The sequence below is a fragment of the Drepanopeziza brunnea genome (genome assembly GCF_022702325.1).
Source record: "Drepanopeziza brunnea f. sp. 'multigermtubi' strain 214-2 chromosome Unknown ctg19, whole genome shotgun sequence".
Lineage (NCBI taxonomy): Eukaryota > Fungi > Ascomycota > Leotiomycetes > Helotiales > Drepanopezizaceae > Drepanopeziza > Drepanopeziza brunnea.
The window spans coordinates 2,767,063-2,786,862 of NW_027094082.1; the positions used below are offsets into that span (position 1 = coordinate 2,767,063).

General features: G+C 45.8%; 4 protein-coding genes across 4 annotated transcripts; 2 read left to right on the plus strand and 2 right to left on the minus strand.

Moving 5' to 3' along the window:
• Window positions 1-1,223: 1,223 nt before the first annotated feature.
• L3040_009478 (uncharacterized protein) lies at window positions 1,224-3,626 on the minus strand (the record flags this gene model as incomplete). The annotated part of the gene is made up of 8 exons (XM_066155977.1): window positions 1,224-1,702; window positions 1,822-1,906; window positions 2,141-2,411; window positions 2,493-2,619; window positions 2,692-2,916; window positions 2,987-3,141; window positions 3,264-3,468; window positions 3,587-3,626. 8 exons carry the CDS (start codon window positions 3,624-3,626, stop codon window positions 1,224-1,226), a joined length of 1,587 nt encoding a protein of 528 aa, XP_066010248.1.
• Window positions 3,627-3,863: 237 nt separating this feature from the next.
• On the plus strand, window positions 3,864-4,247 carry L3040_009479 (uncharacterized protein; the record flags this gene model as incomplete). The annotated part of the gene is made up of 4 exons (XM_066155978.1): window positions 3,864-3,889; window positions 3,949-3,977; window positions 4,033-4,052; window positions 4,113-4,247. 4 exons carry the CDS (start codon window positions 3,864-3,866, stop codon window positions 4,245-4,247), a joined length of 210 nt encoding a protein of 69 aa, XP_066010249.1.
• Window positions 4,248-4,960: 713 nt separating this feature from the next.
• Window positions 4,961-9,417, plus strand: L3040_009480 (uncharacterized protein; the record flags this gene model as incomplete). The annotated part of the gene is made up of 5 exons (XM_007293409.2): window positions 4,961-4,977; window positions 5,056-5,782; window positions 5,898-8,236; window positions 8,286-8,395; window positions 8,447-9,417. The coding sequence occupies 5 exons, from the start codon at window positions 4,961-4,963 to the stop codon at window positions 9,415-9,417; spliced, it is 4,164 nt and encodes a 1,387-aa protein (XP_007293471.2).
• An 878-nt stretch (window positions 9,418-10,295) lies between these two features.
• L3040_009481 (uncharacterized protein) lies at window positions 10,296-11,819 on the minus strand (the record flags this gene model as incomplete). Its single annotated transcript, XM_007293408.1, has 2 exons — window positions 10,296-11,746; window positions 11,807-11,819. 2 exons carry the CDS (start codon window positions 11,817-11,819, stop codon window positions 10,296-10,298), a joined length of 1,464 nt encoding a protein of 487 aa, XP_007293470.1.
• Window positions 11,820-19,800: the final 7,981 nt, after the last annotated feature.

The window sequence follows — 19,800 nt, forward strand, 5'->3', positions numbered from 1 at the left end:
AAAATGGAGTACAGATGGATTCTTGCATCAGCATCGGTATTACAGGGTATCTGCAGGGAGTCTTGGGGGTAGGGCGATGAGGGGGCGGAGGGGGCGCAGTGGGGGTTTCTACTTGTTTTGTTTACTGTTAATAGGCTAATAGGCTCCGTTAATTAAAACGAACGGTATCAAAGTCGGACTTGAGTGATTCAAAGTTAGGCAGGCACAGTAGGTATTGATGGAGATTGGGATCCTCTTTCCTCTTGTCTCTGTCTTTGTCTCTCTGTCTGTCTCCCTTCTCTGTCTCCCTCTCCTTTCTCTCTTCTCTTTCTCTTTCTCTCTTCTCCCTCTCTCTCTTCTCCCTCTCTCTCCAAACATGATAAATCCAGCCAGCCAAGCTCACTATAGAGTTCCCTCCTCGCTTCCTCTCTTCCTTCCTTCCTTCCTCCCTTCCCCTTTCCATCCCCTTTCCATCCCCTTCCCTTCCTCAACTCTCAAGATCTTGATCTCCCTACAGGTTTGGAACAGTACCTACGCACCTACCTACCTACCTACCTACCTACCTGCATTTCCTTCTCCTTCTCTAGGTACCTGCATGTTACTATCTGTCTATTTTCATCTGCTACTTATGTACTTGACCTCTGCCCTGCCCTGCCCCCTGCTCTACCCTGCCCTACCCCTCCTCTTCTATGTATTAGATAGATAGAAAACCAGATACTCAGATACAGAATCTACAATGCACGAGTGACTGAACAAGCCCAAGACGGAGAAGAAAGCGAGTTGAGTTGAGTTTGAGTTGAGTTGAGTTTGCTGGATTTAATATATATATATATATATGCTCTGGTCTGTTTATTTTTTTGGAAGGAGGTAGGTAGGTAGGCAGACAGACAGACAGACAAGTGTTGTATAGGAAAAGGAAAAAAAAAAAAAAAAGAGGGGAGGTTGACGTGTTGGGGGGATTTGGTAATGGCAATATCGTATTATGGTTGTCGGATTATGGTAAGTTTTTTTTTTCTCTTATGTTGATGAGGGTGATTTGATGTGATGGTGGGTGGGTTGGAGTCTGTATGTATCGATCCTCGGCACCGATTACTTGCCGAGACAGAGAAAGATGGGTGTGGGAGGAAGAAGACATATCGTGTCATATTATATCGTATCGTACCTTCTGCTTCTTTCTATACTCGGTTCAGTCTTCAGGGCTCTCGAATACCTCCGTGGAGACCCAGTGCCTTTCCCTTTGAAGCTTAACGCGGAATCGATAACCCAGTCTCTCTGTGAATGTGCTCGAGCGTGCCCTCGCCCCATGCGTAGCGCTGGACAGAGGCGCCCTGGCCGACATACAGACTCTTTACTCCGCTGTCCGAGTCCTTGGCCCACCGCAGGCACTTCACCGGAATCTGCTCCCCGTAGCCTCCGAACTTCTCGGATACGAATGGTGAATTGAGGGTGTGGCCTCCGCGCAAGGAGAATAGTTGCACGTACGGGTGAAACTCGTCGGGCTCTTGGGCCTTGACGAATACGCAAGGAGTTAGCCATGGTATCTTAACGATTTGAAGGGTAGTGAGAAAAGTGCCTGGGTATCCAAGGATATCGGATGGAAAAAAGATGGCCCTACTCACGGCTGCTACTATACCAGATTCCAGGTCCACGTCGAATCCTATTTGCCAGTTTGCCGAGTTTTGGTAGGCGGGGTACTGGAGAATCGATCTGGTCGGTTCGGGGTCTTGAGTAGTACGTACGGGCAGGTCAGTACAGTGTATGTTGGAGAGGGGACCTCGAGCCCTATTCTCCGAAATCGTGGGACGGTGAGGAACAGATTTGAATGGGCTCAGCGTTACTGACTTTGTCTTGATTTTGATTTTTTGTGAGTCAGGGAGATGGGGAATTCATCTTTGCGATAGCGGAGGTCGTACTGGCACAGGGAGGACTGTGGGTTTGTTAGCAGTGGACTATTATAGACCTCACTATATCTTCAATATTCAATGTGCCTTTGAGTTTCTGGACGAACACTGTTTCGCTCTTTTTTGGTAGCAAGAAAGGCCCATAGCATGGATCCAGCCGTCTCTTGGAAATTAAGTTATGAACTTTTGCAAAGTACCCAGTGTTCCGCGCTCACGTTACATATAGAAATCACCAAAAGCCAAAAGGAATGTATACTTACGTTGAGGCCGGCAACGATGATCTGATGGGCGTTAAGAGGCTGAATGTGCGTTATTGTGCTTGGATGGGTGATTTTTTCGGCGCCGAATATGGTGATGGGAGCGCGGAGGTCGCTCAGAGCAAGGATACCTTTGCGGCCACCGGAAAGGAGTATGGTTGGGTTATCCGTAAGGAAGGAAAGGGCGAATACATCGTCTACCACGCGAAGATCGTCTTTGGGAGAGGGTGTCAGCCAGGTCAGGACGAGATTGTTATTTAAAGATAGAATGCCACTGCAGGACACAGGGAAGTTAGCGATTGCTTGATTAAGAAAAGTTTCTGGGCCCAAAGAGAAGCGTCTTCTCCCTACATACTGACTGGAGCCGAAGACGAATCTTGAGGAAGACAACAATGGGGCTGAGGTCGAGCAGAACATAGAGACATCGCTTCCTCGTGAGAAACCGGGACCCATCACCATAGCTGGATGTTCTCGATCGAGATCTGGAATTAGTCCGGACTATCGTCAGCTATACTCGGCTATACCCAGATTAGCCGTAATATTGTGCCACTCACTACTGCTACGCCCCAATGCTGTAATGCCAGTAAATATGCCTGAATTGGCCGCACCAGACAGCCAGGTGAAAGCAAACGACTGCTTGTCTTCGCTTTCGCAAACCGATGTGGGAACTCCAAACGTGTGAAATTGGGTAACCTTGTCAAGGTTTGTCGCCCATAGCTCGAAATTGCCTTCGGAGCTATCTGCACCCAGGTCGAACCGTAAAGATTCAGTGTCAAACACTACCCGGACCGTCAGTAAAACTGACATGAGGCTAAAGGATGGTCACCCGAAGGTAATGGACACATCTACCTCTTCGGATATTCACCGTCGAAGAGCCGGGTTCCAGCTGGCAGCTGACATTAAAGATACTTGAGGGATTGGAGACCATATAGCCACTTTGTACCAAATAGCCACTTCGTACGAGGCCGCTAGCATAGATCCGGGCAGGTTCAAAACAGGCACCACTTGACAGAGTCAGCAACCGCGTGATTCGAGATGGGATTGGATTCATTAAATAGTATCGAAAAGAGCAGGTATGTTTGTTCCCAGGTGATTTGAGGCAATCCGATCAAGAGAATTTACTTACTACCCATGCTCACGATTCAGAATGCCTCCAGCGAGTGGATCTTCTTGAATTCGGCGGCGGATACGGCCTGCTTGGCGCTTTCGCTCGTCCGCAACGGCGACCTCTCGACTATCACGTAGCTTTCGCCTCTTGACATCTTGTGCAGAGTAGGCAGAGCCGGCGGGTCCCTGAGATTGTATTGCGAAGTATTTGCCCTTCTCTTTGTCTGGGAAGATATTAGCGGTTTTCAGAACAGAATCCGAACTTCATGCAACATGCAATGACCAGGGAGGGAACACATAATTCAACGTCCGTGATGAGGGAATGAATGCACTTGTACGTACCCCAATAGAAACCTGGAATATCCTTAAGTGGTTGTGCCATTAGGGATGTTGTCGTTGATGAGTATTCGTGGTTGACGTTGTTGTTTCCTTCACGGGGTTTTTTGTTAAGTGCACACCACACTCGTTACTTCTCGTCCGTATAGTGCTCCTTGTGGGCCCATTGCAAACTCTCTCGACCCGGATTTACTCCCACTGCATCCTTCTTTCTCCTTTGCACACAGTCCTGTGCTCCGTGTCGTATCCTCGTTGTCAATCAAATTCCAAAGAAGCCGCAACCATGGTCTACACGCTCACCGTTCACCTGTACGCAAACGATAAGCCGGAATCAATTGAGAGAATCAAGGCCAAGCTCATTGAGGCAGCACGAATCTACAGAAAGGACAAGGAGACGGTCGATTGGATTGTGATGCAGGATGTCCACGATCCTCGAGCCTTCACCATTGTAGAGCGGTTCGAGAACGAGAGCGTACGTTGGTTTGGTACTGTGTTTTGCACAGTAGAGCTAACCTGTGATCGTTCGCTGCAGAGCCAAAAATATCACCTTGAGAACCCGTACTGGTTGACCTTTGATCCTTATGTCGTACCTCTATTGGACAGGAAGATGGACCTCCGTAGACATGAGGAGTTGGATACCAGTAAGGATGTGGAAGTGCCTCTATAGACTCGTGCCATATGGTGGACCGCTAGGATGGGATAGGATGGGATAGGATAGTGTCACTGGCATTGGCATGGACTGAAATTGGCTCTAGGTAACTAGATTGCTGGATCAGACAAGCTTCAACTATAGTGTACCTACTTGGAAGAGGGAGGGAGGGAAATATACCATCACCAATAATATCAGTGTCTTTTAAGTATTGAACCTAGGTATATTTCAAGAATTCCAGAACGCAAGCAACCCAATTAACATTCTTGGACTCATAACGCTCGCGGAGAGCTGTGCATAGTCACGTCTTCGCGAATTACCTCATTTCATTCAGCCTTGCCACAATGGCCATGTTGAGGGTATCAACATCAACACTTACATTCACTGAAAGACTCAAGATCTCCTTGCGCTCTTTCTTTTGCATATCCACCTGTATCTGCCGCTCCTCTTTCTCTTGCACTGAGACCATGTTCGTTTCAACAATTTGATTGTCTCCCGCCCACTCGTTTTGTTTCGTTTTTCGTCAGCCTTGTGCCTCGCGCTCGCTCGCGTCCCAACCAAAGGTGATCCATCATTCAACCACAACCAGAAATACAACCATACCCACAGCCACAACCCACAACAATCTTACCTGTCCCCCGCGGTGCGGTATCAGTGTCTTCGCTGGCTCTGGCCTCTTGGTCATGTATTAAAGAGCCACAACTCCCATGGCCCCCTTCAATCGTCCCGCTATGGCTCCACCACTTAGGTAAGTGCTTATCCTCCTCAGATGGAACGCGACGCGACTCGACTTTGGCAAAAATTCTGACTGAAAACAAATTCCCAGGTCCACGAATGAGAACGACCCCATCGACCTGACAAGTGACGGCGAAGACACTTCTTACCTGCCACTCGCTCGCAATCCTATCAACTTTCTGCCGTCCTCCCCCTCCAGCGCGCCGATTCCAACCTCTTTCGATGGGCTCCCCAACCCAGATGTATTTGTTAGGAAATCGAGACCACAGGACATGAATGGGCATTCCGGTACGCAGCGTCCGCCGCCACAGAACAGATCTTCCTCGCGCAGAAATTACCAGATTGTGCCGTCGCGCGGAAATGAGAAAGAGCGTGGTTCGCAATCTCACAACGCAGTCTCTGCATACCCTCCCAACATCGAGAACGACAGACCGCCCATATCCGGGGGTAGCGCTCCAGTTATGAATCAGTCGGTGAAGAGGAAGAGACCTGATACCTCGCCAACTGCGGCATTCCCCGCTCTTACGAGCCTACATGCAGCCAGTCTCCCGCCTACGAGCAAGAAACTGGCGAACAGCTCGCGCAATCCCATTCCCGCTAGCTCAAATCTTACGCTGATCACAGGAGAGACCAGATCAGTCGCAAGTGGTGCTTATACGACATCTTCGCCAAATCAGCTGGCAAAGGTCGATTCTCAAGCATACGCACCTCGAATGGAGCATGTATTGCAGACACAGGTTCTTGCTCATGTTCATAGTGCGGTCAAGCCTTTCGATCGTACTCTCTCTCATACCCAGCGTACAGAGATTGGGCAGACGGTAAGAGAATTTTATCACGGTCTTTTTTGGTAAATCTAAGGAATATGAAATATCATCCTGGTTGGATAGCGTTGAGGGTTCCAGAGAGGAAAACGTGACTGACAATAGCCCTCAGGTGGCATCGAAACTGGTCTCACAGCCTAGCTTCATGCAAAATTACGTTGAAAACGGCAAGAAAATCTCCCCGGATTACGAGCGACGTATCGCGCAGGACGCTCGGAACTTTGTCAGCGAAGAGGTCAAAAAGATCCTAGATCGCTTTGAGGCGGAATCTTCAGGAACATCGAAAGAGAACTCGCCCGCACCAACAGCTTTCGCAAAGGCCCCCTCCTTCGCTAATGGAACCAGAGACGGCATGGAACACGGTTCAGAAAATCATCGGTCTCCCTCGGAGGAAAATAGTATTCAGCAGCCTTCTCTAAAACTTAGACCCCGTCGGTCCACTTCTCGAAGCACTGGCAATGGCAATGCTTTGGCTACGTCAGAAGCTGTCAAGGGCCGTGGAGCTGTGAGCGATTCCATGGATTTGACCTACTCTTCGGCTCGACCATCTGATACCAATTCTCTACCTCCAGGCCAGTACTCGAAGAGAAGGCGTCGCCGAAGAACACAGGTACAAATTGCTCTCGACAATTCACTCAGGGATAGCGATAAGGGCAAGAACCTGTCCGCAGATTCTTCAGGACAGTCGACCCCCCAGAGGCAAGAAAAGAGGAGGCGTCGCACCAAGCTCCAGATGGAAGAAGCTCGCGCTAGCGAGGCGGCGGCTAGAGGTTTTCCTACGTCCAGTTTCCAGCAAGCAACGCCAAACGTTGAACACTTTGGAACAACAAGCCAAGTTTTGGCGAAAGGAAATTTCGCCCGCGCAGCTGGTACACAGCCCACACTAGCTGCTCCGGTTTATCGCTGTCCCGCAAATAGCTACTCGCCAGACGATTACGATCTTCGCCCCTATATTCCGTACCGTCGCCGCCAAAGGCTCAGAAAGCAGCTGATGAGACCCAGTGTGTTGAAGCAGCTTTCAAATGTTGAGCTGGAATTCATCCAGGGCCCTAACTTTCACTGTGACTTCTCCGACGGGGAGCTACGCTTGTTGTGCGATGCAATCATCAAGATACTTCATATCCCTTGGTATGACGTAAGCAAGGGCATCTCGGGATTGATGAAGGCCTATCACTCCAATACATCAAAGATCTTGAGAGAATTCGAGAAGTCTGGACGCAAAACCTTTGGTCATGGTCGCTATGAGATCCTCCGCACCCGCAACCCACAGGCCATTTTTGATTTTTTGGAAGACACGAGGAATCGGAACGTTGGTAAGGAGGTCGATTTTTACATCGCTTCTGGAAATATCTGTAATGGTCCGACTAGCATCACGGCGTTGCTCCGAGAACGTGAATCGCATGGTATAACACCTGTCAGATCTCGTCGCGGACAGAACTCCTCCAAAGTCATGTTCCAAAACCATTTCGAAGATAGCCTTATTCGCCTGAGCGAATGGACTGACTGCTCCGGGGATATTTCCTCGATCGCTTGGACTAGCGAGAACGCCTTTATTGGCGGTGCTCTGGCGCATTCGGACTCTCATAATATGCAGTACAACAAGCCAGGTAATCTACTTGTCGGCTCGTTGTTACTGGATACGATTCGTTCGTACCCGAATCACAAAACCGCTCGGCCCTTGGTAGCGCAGCAAGAGAATGCAGAAAACGCGCTGGCATCAATGAGGACCACCCAATCACCTTGGCTATACGATTCCGTTGTGTCGACCGCACACTGTGAGTATAACGGCTATAGTTTCACTGCTAGTTTTGACGGAACGGTCAAAGTTTGGTCGGTTGCCCCAGATGGCTCCTCTATGACCCTTCGAGGAACATGGAAGCACGAAGGCAAGGTGAACTTTGTAGTTACTTCACCTCACCATGACCGTATTGCAACAGCGTTTGAGACTAATTGCAATGCGGTAAGAATATACAATTTCGACCCGCAAGATATCTCCAACTCCTCATACGACGATTACTGTGGTAATAAAACAGCAGTACCAGCGGACGAGTTGGGCCGGCGAGAGAAGTGGGCCTACCATCCTGCCACTATGCAGTGGGGAAAGTCGCCTGGAGTCGTTCATATGCTGCTTGTCGGTTACTCGCCTCGTAGTGACTTTGGAGACGAACATGATATTCCGGAAGAAAAGCGCAACACAGGAGAGTTGTGCATGTGGAACTCTCTTACATCCGAAAAGGTTTTAATCACCTCTGCCAAAACCCAAAATGTGTTCGAGGTCATTTGGCACCCAACACAGCCCATTTTTGTTGCAGCTACCTCCCCGTGTGGAACTTACGACACGGAAAAAACCAGAACGCAGATCAGACTCTTTGGGCAGAGCGTGACCGGCCAATTCTCAAACATGAAGACGTTGGATTGCCCTGCTCTGGATATTAACGAACTCACTATCATGTACGCAACCTTCCATAGGCCATTCCTACCACTACTAAAATCTTCACAGGCCCAACAGCAATATCGATAGCTTTGTGAGTGCGAGCTGCACGGACGGACTTACCTATGTATGGGATACAATTCGGGGAGATCAGCCAATCCACGTCCTCCAGCATGGTGGTAGGTTATCTCTCTATTGTGATTCTAGCAGCTTGTTACTAACTTTGCCAGAATCTCTTGACAACCCCGATCCTGATCAACCTCGCGAAATCGGTGACTCTGGCGTAAAATTTGCCGCTTGGGGCCGATCGCCTGATCGCTTCTACACTGGTGGCTCTGACGGCATGGTGAAGGCCTGGAATATCAGAGCTCCTCCAGGTCACGCCTTCGTTCGCAATGTCCTTTCCGTTTCGGGAGGAATATCAACGGGTGTCTTCAACCGCGACTGTTCTAGATTACTCATAGGGGATGCAACTGGAAAGGTTTATTTCCTCGGCATCGATGACGGCGACATCGCGGAAGATTTCAAGCCTACGCAACTCGCCTGTCCGAAGCAGCCCGTCGCATTCGGTAGCCAGCTGCCAGCCGGTATCAAGCGGCCGAAGGTTATCATTCCCCACGCAGAGCCCCCGCCACCGTTGAGCTCCGACCCCATGGATCCTGATCTGTTGGAAGAAGTCAACGAGCCAACTGGCGCTGAGTTGTCGCGAGAATACCTCGACCGTGGTATTTTGGAAAAATACCCCAATGCAGCTTTTCCAAATAGCCAGCACGCGGTTTTCCAAGGACCAGCATACCTTGACAGTGGATTATTCAATTTTGAGTCACACGTCGGTGGGGATGCTACTCAAGAGCTCGTACCCATGGTCATGGAAAAGCAGCAATTCTTTGTTAATGAACAGGAGCCGCCGAGAGCCTTGCCTTGCCTTCGAATTCCACAAACTCCTTCGGACCACTATCAGCACCAAGCGAACGTGGCCCTGGACTTTGACTTTGCGGCTCTATCGCTGGAAGACCAGAAATCCCTTCTCCGCGACGAGGTCGAGCTCTACTGGGATGACTACGATTTCGAATTCGAGCGACTTCCCAGCAAAACTCATTGGCTGAGGAGGGAGAAGGCTGGCAAGAATAAGGCTAGCAAGAACAAGGCGGCGCGCGCGTATGACTGGGATGCTCAACATGTACAATCCCCGACGTCGTGAGTCACCTAGTCTCTTCTCTGATGGTGGGATGCCATCGATTGTTGGAAGCGAGCCGCCGACGAGTTCGGTGCAGCACGGTGGACTCCTCGCAGAGCCGCCTATTGCTTATGATCATCAACTAAGCTCGCTCCCAAACGATATTTTCTCAGGAAAGGCAACACTCGAGTAACTGACCGAAACAAATTACTCTCTCACTTCACCTAGTCACTCCAGATCAAGAATTCTCTGAACTCGTAACAAAAACATAACGCCGCGGTTGATGATACGGGATCTTCATACATTTCCGAGTCTCACAAAAAACCTCCGCAGTATCATCGTGGGGTGAGAAGGGGTACCGGGGTGGAGGCTTGGGATTTCATAATGAATGAGTGGATGAAGTAAATGGCACGAAATTGGGGTGTTGAGAGTTATACGTAATGGAATGAGCCGCACAACCTTTGTACGAGATATTGCCAAGATAATTTGTCTTTCACACAACACATTGCAACTTGAGGTACGTTACTAACACAAGCCAGGATAAGATGATATGTAGAGAGAGAAAAACGTATTGGATTGCAGACCTGGTGCTCACGCTTTTCCCCCCTCATGTTTGAAATCAGGGAGCATTAACTGTGGTTCACTCGAACGATCAAGAGATATTTGGAATTTCTCTGTACTGCACTGAGCGGTGCAACTCCAAAATGAGACTACGGTTTTCTTTCAGGTACTACAATTTTTAGCATAGTCATTTGCTGCTGCTCTTGATATTCCTGTGTTCCATCGTAGTTGAAGTTCGTTACTTAGAGGTGAAGAAGAAAGTCGAGTTAGCACCTTTCCCAGGACCAACAAACATAACATCTATCCATCGTCTTCTTAAAGCTACCTCCTTCGCATCCAGGCTATTTTTCCTTCAAAGGGAACAGATCTTGAAAAGCAGTCTCTACATTTATCCTCTCACTCAACCTCTCCTCACATGCCAAATACGCCTCAGGAAACCACCCCTTGTTGTCCCCTCCTCTCCCCAACACCATATTAGCCACCGCGATACCACTCATCCAGCAGTTCACCATTCCATACCCGTTGAATCCCGCGGCAATCCATTCTCCGCCGCCCTTCCTCCCCGTCAACCCCTCCTCCAGATTCCCCACTAGCGGCAGCCCATCGCCCGTAAAGCCCATGATGCCACTCCAGCTGGACCTTAATCTCTCCTCTTTCCCCTCGGGCGGGAACACAGCCTCCCCAAACCAGGCTCCGGGTAGATCCTGCAGATTCTGCACAGCGAAGCCGTCGCCGGCGGTGGTGTCGTCGCTGGTCAGGATCTCGCCGAGTGGTTTCTCCTCGCCGCCAAGGAAGATATCCCCCGTCTTTGCGTTCTGCGTCATGTAGTAGAGGCCCAGGGAACAGCGTCCTGTTGTGGAATCGTAGGTTGGCCGGGCGTGAGTCGACCAGGAGCGGGTGCTGCCTATGTTTGGGAAGGTGGGGGGAGAACGCTGGACGGTCATGGTGCCGCGGAGAGGGTAGATCTTACCGCGGAGCAAGGGGAGGAGGTGCCCTGCGTGCCCGTTGGTGGCGTGGAGGACATGCCTGGCCTGGATGTTACCGCGCGGGGTCGTAACGTTGTAGAACCCAGAATCACTATCGAATGAGATCTCGGTGGCTGGCGTGGATGTCTCGATACAGAAGCGGTCCGGATATCTGGATACCAGCTGCGCGTACAGGCTTGTTACCAGTCTATACGGCCATATGGCTCCAGCCGGTACAACAAGACCCCCTAACGTGCCACGGACGCCATACTTCTCTTCAAGCTCGTTAGCATCCACAGATGTGTATTTTCCTCTACACTCAACCGCGTCTCTCTCAAACTCATCCACGCTAGCCCTCGCGTGCTCCAAAGCCTCCTCGTCAAAACAACTCATCACACCCTCCACCAACCTAACCTCACTACCCTCAACCTCCTTCGCCAACGCATATACCTTCTCGATATTCAGCAGCGTGAACCTCGCCACCTTCAGCGCTTGCTCCTTCCCCAACGCAGCCACGAGGTCCAGGTAATCGCACGGGGCGGAAGAGGTCAAGTGACCGCCGTTGCGGCCGGTGGCTCCCGAGCAGAGCGTGCGTGCCTCGAGGATCGTGATGCTCTGATCATCGCTGCTGTTCTCGAGGAGGTGTTTGGCAATGGCGCAGCCTGTTATTCCCGAGCCGAGGATCAGGATTTCGGTTCTTGCGGGCAGAGAGGGGGACTGCGTGGATGAGAGCGGGTGGGCCGGTTCTTGCCAGAATGACTGGGTTGGGTGAGCACGGGGGAGTCCCGGGTCGAGGGTTGTGAGGGATGATGCTGATGCAAGGATTTCTGTATCGGTGTTCAGCAACAATCAGATGGCTGGATCTAGGGTGTAGGTTTCGGACGAACCTCTGGAAGACATTTTGAAGTCTTGATGCTGTCCCGATTTTTATGTTCAGGTGGGTGTAGTCAATTGTATAGATCGGATAGATTGAAATATATATGTATCTACTGAGATATGAGCAGACGGTTACTTTCGACGTCCAAATCAAAAGGATATTTTAATAATAAAGTTCAACGGTCTCTCATCTGTCCATCTTATGAAAGGTGGGGGTACTTCAAAAGCCGATGGGAAAGCATTTGGACCATCAGCTGACTCTTTGAAGACGATATCTTTCAAAGTCAATTTTAAAGAGTGAGCATAGTTTATAATTCGTCAATGACATGTATTTGGAATAATATATATTTTTTAATCAGACAGTTTAAACGATTAAGATCGTAGTTTAATCGTCATCGACCTGCTTCGCTTAGCGTTGAAAGACCTCGCTTAGGTTTCTTGTTTGGGGTTAGAACGATGTTTTAGAAGAGCACCAACCAACCTACCTGCAAACCCTAATACTGTAGGGGAGGAAAGGAGGGCCAGCCCAGGCGATTATACAGAATCTTATTGAGATTCTCTCTAATAGTATAGAAGATTATATCTGTACCTAGCCTTAGAAGGTGAAATTCATAAACTACAACCTGCTCACAGAAAAGATAACATACTACGTCGCAGGCGTAAGTATTACCCCTCGGGGGTAGGGAAAACAGGGGGTTTAAAGTGGAAACTAAACTTTTAAGGCACCCTCGAGGGGTAATACTTAGGCCTGTACCGTGGTAGTCTTGAAGCCAGAGAGGTTGGATTATAGTAAAGTCGATTTCCGCCCGGCATTGAGTCTGTCGCCTAGGAAGCGAACACGCTTATTCGTGACCTCACTTATCCCTCTGGTCTTAACTAATATCACTGGGCTCACTTTATTCTCAGTGCCGGTTTGAGCACAGTCCTTGTTGCCTTCGGTTTTAGCTCTGGCGTTACTATGGCCATTCGCTCTATAAATGCAAACTAGATCATCACTCGATACAGATGCTAATTTATCCCGCAGTGTCCAAGGCACACTCGAGACCATTTAGCCCGGTCGCTAATTTACTGCTCAAGGTATTGACGAGGACGAGGAGAAGAGAGCTTCATTACCATCCTCACCGCTACTTTTGGACGGCTCCGACGCTTTCGAAAGTACCGGTAGAAACTTTAAACCCCTAACAGCTCTCTTCAAAGAATGCGACTTCAAGACGACGACGTAAAAATAGATTGGTCTCTTTCCTGATTGTCTTTCCCTTTTAACCACTTGTCCGAAGAGTATTTGCGGCATGGAGACATGGAGACGGCTGTATACACACGACAAATTCATCGAAGGCACTCGAGCACATAGTTGCCAAAGCTGGGGGGCTTGCAGCGGCTGTCACATAATTAAGCAGTTCAATAAAGTTGGATCAAATGGACTCGTAGCAGAAGCCGAACCAGTGAAAGCACAAGCGCGAGTCTCGGTCAGGTTCTTCATGCGCGAAAATGAGGGGTTAGAGGGTCTTTATGAGCGGAATAGAACGCGTAATGACCAGCACGAAGATTCAAGATGGAAAGGATTCTAGGTGTGATGCAATCGGGTCTGTGTGGTCGCTCATAAGGATATAGACAAGCAGCAAGGAAAAGTCGCCTCCAAGAAAAAAAATCTAGAGCATCGGGTATCAGTGGGGGGATAATAGGTTGGGCTTGCAAGCAACCAAGCGTAGTTGAGAAGCATTCGAGAAACGCCCTGCGAATAGCTCAAATGGCATTTGAGTCGCTCTTTCCGTCCCTTACAAATGAAATGTTTACTTAAGCGAGAGCAGGGGGGCTTCTCGCTTCACAGCCGGAAAATAATTTTAGCTACTTTAGATGAGTGGTATCCAACGTCATAGGTATCAATCGGCGAAATGGACATAATGGCTCAATGGCTTAATGTTGCTAAATAAAGTGTAAGGTGAGAGCATGGTGCACGTGCACATACACGTGCACGCACGGACCTCAGCCTTAGCACGCTCTCACTACAACCTCGCCCTCAATTCTTAGTCTTAAATAATACAAGTCATTCAACCACACACATCAGCAAAGCTTCTTCGTGACTTAGTATTATTATTAGATTAATACTAGCAATAAATTATAAGCCTCGAAGCTTGATTCAATTCATTCCAAAGTATTTCTAGACTTCAAACACCCTTTTCGGCGTGTTAAAATACTTACTTTTCTTTTTAACAATTCGTCACCGTAGCGCGCGATTCGTCAGAACGCGCTTTCATAACATCTTTCGCAATTGATCCTCAATTGCAACCACTTGCTAGTGTAGCGAAAGGTAAAGCCGAACCTAGCGGTTCCTTAAGCAAGAAGCAAAAGGAAGCTGCAGTTAAAGCAAACCTAACTATATAGCAATATTAATATACGAAAAGAAAAAAGGCGGCAAAGGAACTGCTTGCTTTAAAGAAACCATCTTTAATACTTAAACTTAAAATCTTTTTATTACTTTTTTAATCGCGCTACTTAACGCTATTAAACGTAAGAAGCTCACTATACGTAATAGCAACTCTGCTTAAAGTATACCTTTAATTCTTCTCCGAAGCTAACAAAAGTAAACTCTTATCTAATGAAAACGAGTTTACTATTCTTTTAAAGAAGATCTTTAAGTCGCTAGCGCGCTTAATCGATAGCGAACCTCCTTTTCTTTCGAGTCCTCCGAGTCCTCTCGAACCACGTACTACGACTATACTTATACGTCGAAAGAAGATGAGTTCGAGTCACAGCTTTAACTTACTTAAAGCTTTAAAGCTGAAAGGAAGTGAGAACTATTAATAATAAAAAGATAAAGTAATCAATATTGCTAAGTCTAATAAGATTAGTAAATATATCAATCTAAAGTTTAAAGCTTTAATACTTATAAAAGTCGACGAATGCGATAATATAATTAAAGCAAAAGACTTGTAAAGATAGTTAGATTAAGATACCGGAAAGTCACAAATGAAGCTTGCAATTACTTTGAATTGCAAAGCTAGTCCTTTAAAACACATATAAAGTAAAGCCATTGCTCTAGATATATAAAAGTCTTTACGACATTAGTATAAAAGTTCTAATACGGTCTTAAAATACAACGCTATTTAGACTTATATTATAATTAAATACAACGATTACCTCTTTTTAAAGAAGTTCGTAATAGCATTCAAGATTGCAATTACGAAGCTTGATTCGCTAGATATTGCGCCGCTTTTATAATAGAATCTCGTAATATTTATCGCTGCTTGCTTAAAGAAATAGCTTATTTAAGCTAAGCGCTAGAGATCGACTTTACGGATAGCGACTATTATATAAAAGAAAGCAGAAATCACCTTCGAGTCTTTTATTAAAGATATCACCGATAAGGCTCGAAGCAGCGACTCAATCAAAACAATTAATAATTAAGCTTTATACGGTAACAAATCAAACTCAAACTCGAACTCGAATAACTCGAATGCGAAAAACAAAGATAGCAATAGAAGTAGAAATACAGCAAATAAATCGAAGTTATAATAAGTTGCAAATAAAAGACTTGATTGCAAGCACTGCAAGCAGCCCAAACCTTTATACCTTTTTAAGGATTGCTTCGTTATCAATAAAAAGCTTCGAAAAGCGTTTGAAAAAAGAATTAATAAGAAAGCCATCTTATATTTCAAGCGTATTAAGAACAAGAAAAGTAAAGGAAACAATAATAATAAAAAGAAAGACGATAAGGAAGTTAACGGAGAGATCTTTTCTTATACGCTCTTTTCTATTAAAAAACCTTTAGCTATTGCTATTATAAATAGCATAGCATATTATACGTCGTCAAACAAGAATCGTTAGCTCTACGATACAAAAGCAATTGATTACGTTTGCAATAATTTCTTTAAGTTTATTATTTATATAACTAAAGAAGATCTCCTTTTTATAAATACTATAAAAAGCTTAGTTCGCCCTTTTAATATTAGCACTTATATTATTAAATGCCTTAAATCACGAAGCTTAGCAAGCGTTATTAAGTATAAAAACACGCTTTACATGCTTTAAAGTCTCGTCAATTTATACTTAAGCTTGAAATTAAGCAAAATCGATAATTACTTAAAAAAAAGTAAGTTGCTTACGGCTATCGATAAAAAGATCTATAAAGTAGATGCTAAGCTATTTATTATTAAAGATGACTCTTGCGCACCTTTTGCTTTTGTTACCGGCTATGCTCTACTTGCAGCTATTAAAAAAGCTTTTATTGATATTGAACTCTAGCACAAACGCATATGCTATACTAGCTTATAAGCGGTTCGCGATACTTAAAATAATATTATCGGAATAAAGTTCAAAAAGACTAAAATTAATAAAACACGTGTTTGCGCTTTTTATAAGAAAGGTCGTCTTATTCGAAAGACTAATAAAGTGTTAGCACGCAAAAGACTTACGATTGCTTTATAAGAGCTACACGTAAATATAGTCTATTTGACTCTTACTAAGATCCACGGTTATAATATAAACACCTTGCCTGATAGGGTACTTGCTATGGCCATTAAGGCCATACTAGACGGACCCATCTTCTATAAGAGGGCATACATCTTTTAGCTAGAATAATCAACGAGCTTTCCATTTACCTTTTCTGACACTTCTTTTGTAAGATTATAAAGTCTAGCTTTAAAGCTAAGCTTTTATATAGCATATCTTTTTAAGTGCTTTTACTGTGACGACCTTAAGCGATTACCTGAAGGAACTCACGGGAGCGCGGGGGTTCACATAAGAGCTCAAGAGAATCTCAAAGTAATGACTTAGAATCAACAACTACTAAGTGTAGAAGTCGAAAGTAGCTAAGGTTTATATACACGAAGGTAGAAGCGCTAAAGACTCGTGAACTATAGTTCATAGGTCAAAAGCGGAGAATAAGAGAATACGAAGAATACAAAAGGAAAAAGGAAGGAAGTAGCTTAGCGCATATAAGGTGCGTCCAAGAGACTTAGCGTGTCGTCACACTACCTTCCCGTCCGAAAAAAGCTCGTCCTCGAGCGTCTATCTATTGCTTTATCACTATTCAAGTGATCGTAGTCATCAACACCGTTCGAATAAGCCTTGATCTAGTCGAAGAGCTTCGCGAAAAGGCCGAAGAGCTCTTTGTGTTCTAAGTGGAAGTCACGTACCTTGAAAGGAGCGTACATGAAGTCGGAAGCGGAGTATTAAGTAAAGTTAATGTCGCGGCCGAGCTAAGAAGCGCGGTACTCGAAGTGCTTCTTGGTTTAGCGCACGGCTAAGATGTTCTTTATTTCGTACTTAAGTTCGCTAGTGATATTAATCGAGTCAAGTTCAAGAATGATTTGCTCGAAAGTAAAGTCATTAAGAGCTTTTCGTAGCCGTCCGAGGTAGAAGACTAAGTGAACTTTTATTAACTCGAAGAGCTTGAGTTTAAAGCTGCTATAGACGTTGTCGGTAACTTCGAACGGTCCGTTCGTAAGGTTATCGAGCTTCTTTAATAGTCGAAAGGTAAAGAACGAGCGCATATCTAACTAAACCTTATTATTAACGTCGAAGTCAATCGGGCGCTTTGATTTATTAGCTTGTTTAGCTATGCGGTCTTAAGCGCGCTAGAAGTGCTTTTTAGCGAGGTTCCAAGCTCCGAAGTGGCGGTTAGCGTAAGCGCGAGCTTCGTCTTAGTTGAGCTTGCGAAAAAAGGTTTGGTCGTCAAGTCGTTTTAAGCTTTAATTCCAAGTGGTCCGAGGGGCGTAGCCGTGAATTACTTCAAAGAAGGAGAAGCCGCCGAAAGAGTCGTAAAAGAGCGTCAATTAGGCGAAGTCCATTATAAAGAAGAACTCGCTTCAATCGTTTTAGTAGTAGCTCACGAAAGGACGGAGGCGCTTCTGCAAGTACTAGTTGTAGATTTCGGTTTAACCGTTAGTCTTAAAGTGTGCGGCGGTGCTAAAGGTCAGTTTAGTGCCGAGGATTTTATTAAATTCTTTCTAGAACTTAGACCAGTATTAAGGTCCTTTGTCAGAAGTCAGCGTCAAAGGAGCTCTAAAATACTTATAGATATAGTAGATATAAAGCTTGGCGAGGCTTCTGGCGTCGATAGACTTGTAACAAAAGATCGAGATTGCTTGCTTAAAAAAGCGGTCGATTACTATAAAGACGTTATCGTAGCCGTGTTTGTCTTTATTAAAGCTACAAAAATCTATAGTGACGTGCTCTTAAAAGCGCAAAAGGATCGAGAAAAGTTGGAGCAAGCTAAGTTTCTTATCGCGAAGCATTGAAGCTCGTCTACAAGCGTAGCAGTTGCGGCAGTACTAGTTGACGAATCTAGCTATACCGTGCTAATAGTACTATGCTGCAAAGAGCTTATAAGTTTTGCGAAAGTTAAGATGTGCCGTAAATACTTGGTCGTAGACTTTTCGGACGAGTAACGAGCGTAAGTTTTAAACGTCGAGAACTAATAAGCGGCCGTCATAGAGCAGCAGGTCGCCTTTTATAATAAGTTTGGCCTGTGAACCGTGGTTCACGAGTAAAGACTCAGCTCTAAAAGCTTGAATTCGAAGTGCTATGAAACTAAGAGCGGTTCGATTGGCTTTTAAGACTTAGTTAATAACTCGGAATATAAGTGAGAGCTTCGCGATCTCTTCGATAATAACGGCGGTCTTCGAAAGCGTAAGTTAACGTAGTTCTTCGGTCAAGAGTCGTAGGTCAACGTTGTCGGCGCGAAGCAGCGTTTGCAAGCGTTGAGTGCGCTTAAAGTTGTTCTAAGAAAAGAGCTCTTCGGTGCGACGTGTTAGCGCGTCAGCTAAAAAGTTGTCTTTACTTAGCTTGTACGTGATGATGAAGTTGTAGTCGGAAAAGAGCTTTGCTTAGCGTGCTTGACGAGCGTTAAAAGTCTTAGAAGTCATGAAGTACTTTAAGGCCTTGTGGTCGGTGATTACTTAAACCTAATAAAAAGAGCCGGCGAGTTCGGCGCGGAAGTTACTAAAAGAGCGTATAATAGCTAGTATCTTTTTATCGTAAACGACGTAGTTGAGCTTAACGAGAGCCATAGTTTTAAAGTAGTAAGCGACTGGTAGCTAGTCGAGACTATGCTTTTAAGAAAAGACTAAGGCGATTACGCCGTCGGAAGCGTCAGTTTCTAGCATACAAAAGAGGTCTTAGTTGTAGTGTTGTAAGATTAGCGCAGTAATCAAGGCGAGCTTTAAGAGGTCGAAGCTTCTTTGACACTAAGAATTAAATAAAAAAAGAACGTTAGCTTTAATCAAGTGCATTAAAAGCTTCGCGATCACGCCGTAATCTCGAATGAATCGGCGGTAAAAGTTATAAAATCCAAAGAAGCTTTGGACGCTTTTAACGGTCGTAAAAAGCGCTCAATGCTTTACTATCGACGTCTTGTCCGGATCTACCTTTAAGCCTTCGGTAAAAATGATAAAGCTTAAGTATTTTACTTTAGTTGTACTGAATTCGCATTTTTTAATATCAGCTTAAAGGCCAGCGTCGTCGAGTCGTTAAAGGACTTAGCGAACGTAGTAAGCGTGCTCTAAAAGGTCGGAGGAGTAGATCAAGATGTCGTCTAAATATGCCGTGCAAAAGATGTCTAAGAAGTCGAAAAAGAAGTCATTCATATAGCGTTAGTAAGTGGCGGGTCTATTGGTCAGTCCGAATAAAAAAACCTTGCACTTATAAGCACCGTAGCGTGTCTTGAATGTTATGAGCTCTTTTAAAGCTGAGTTTATCCGTATTTTGTGAAAAGCTTGCCGAATATCGAGTTTCGTAAAGATTTTAGCTTTTAAAAGACGTGCGAAAGTCTTATCAATTAAAAAGAAAGGGTATCGATCTTTACGAGTAAGGTTGTTTAGCGCGCGGAAGTCAATACAAAAGCGGAAGAAACCGTCTTGCTTTTTAGCAAACAAGATTGGAGCTGCAAATAGCGCTGTTAAAGGTTCGATAAAACCTTTATTGAAATTGTCGATAAGGTAAGCTTTAATAAGCTCTAGCTTAAGAATCGACATCTTGTACAATAGTGAGTACCGAAGCGCCTTCT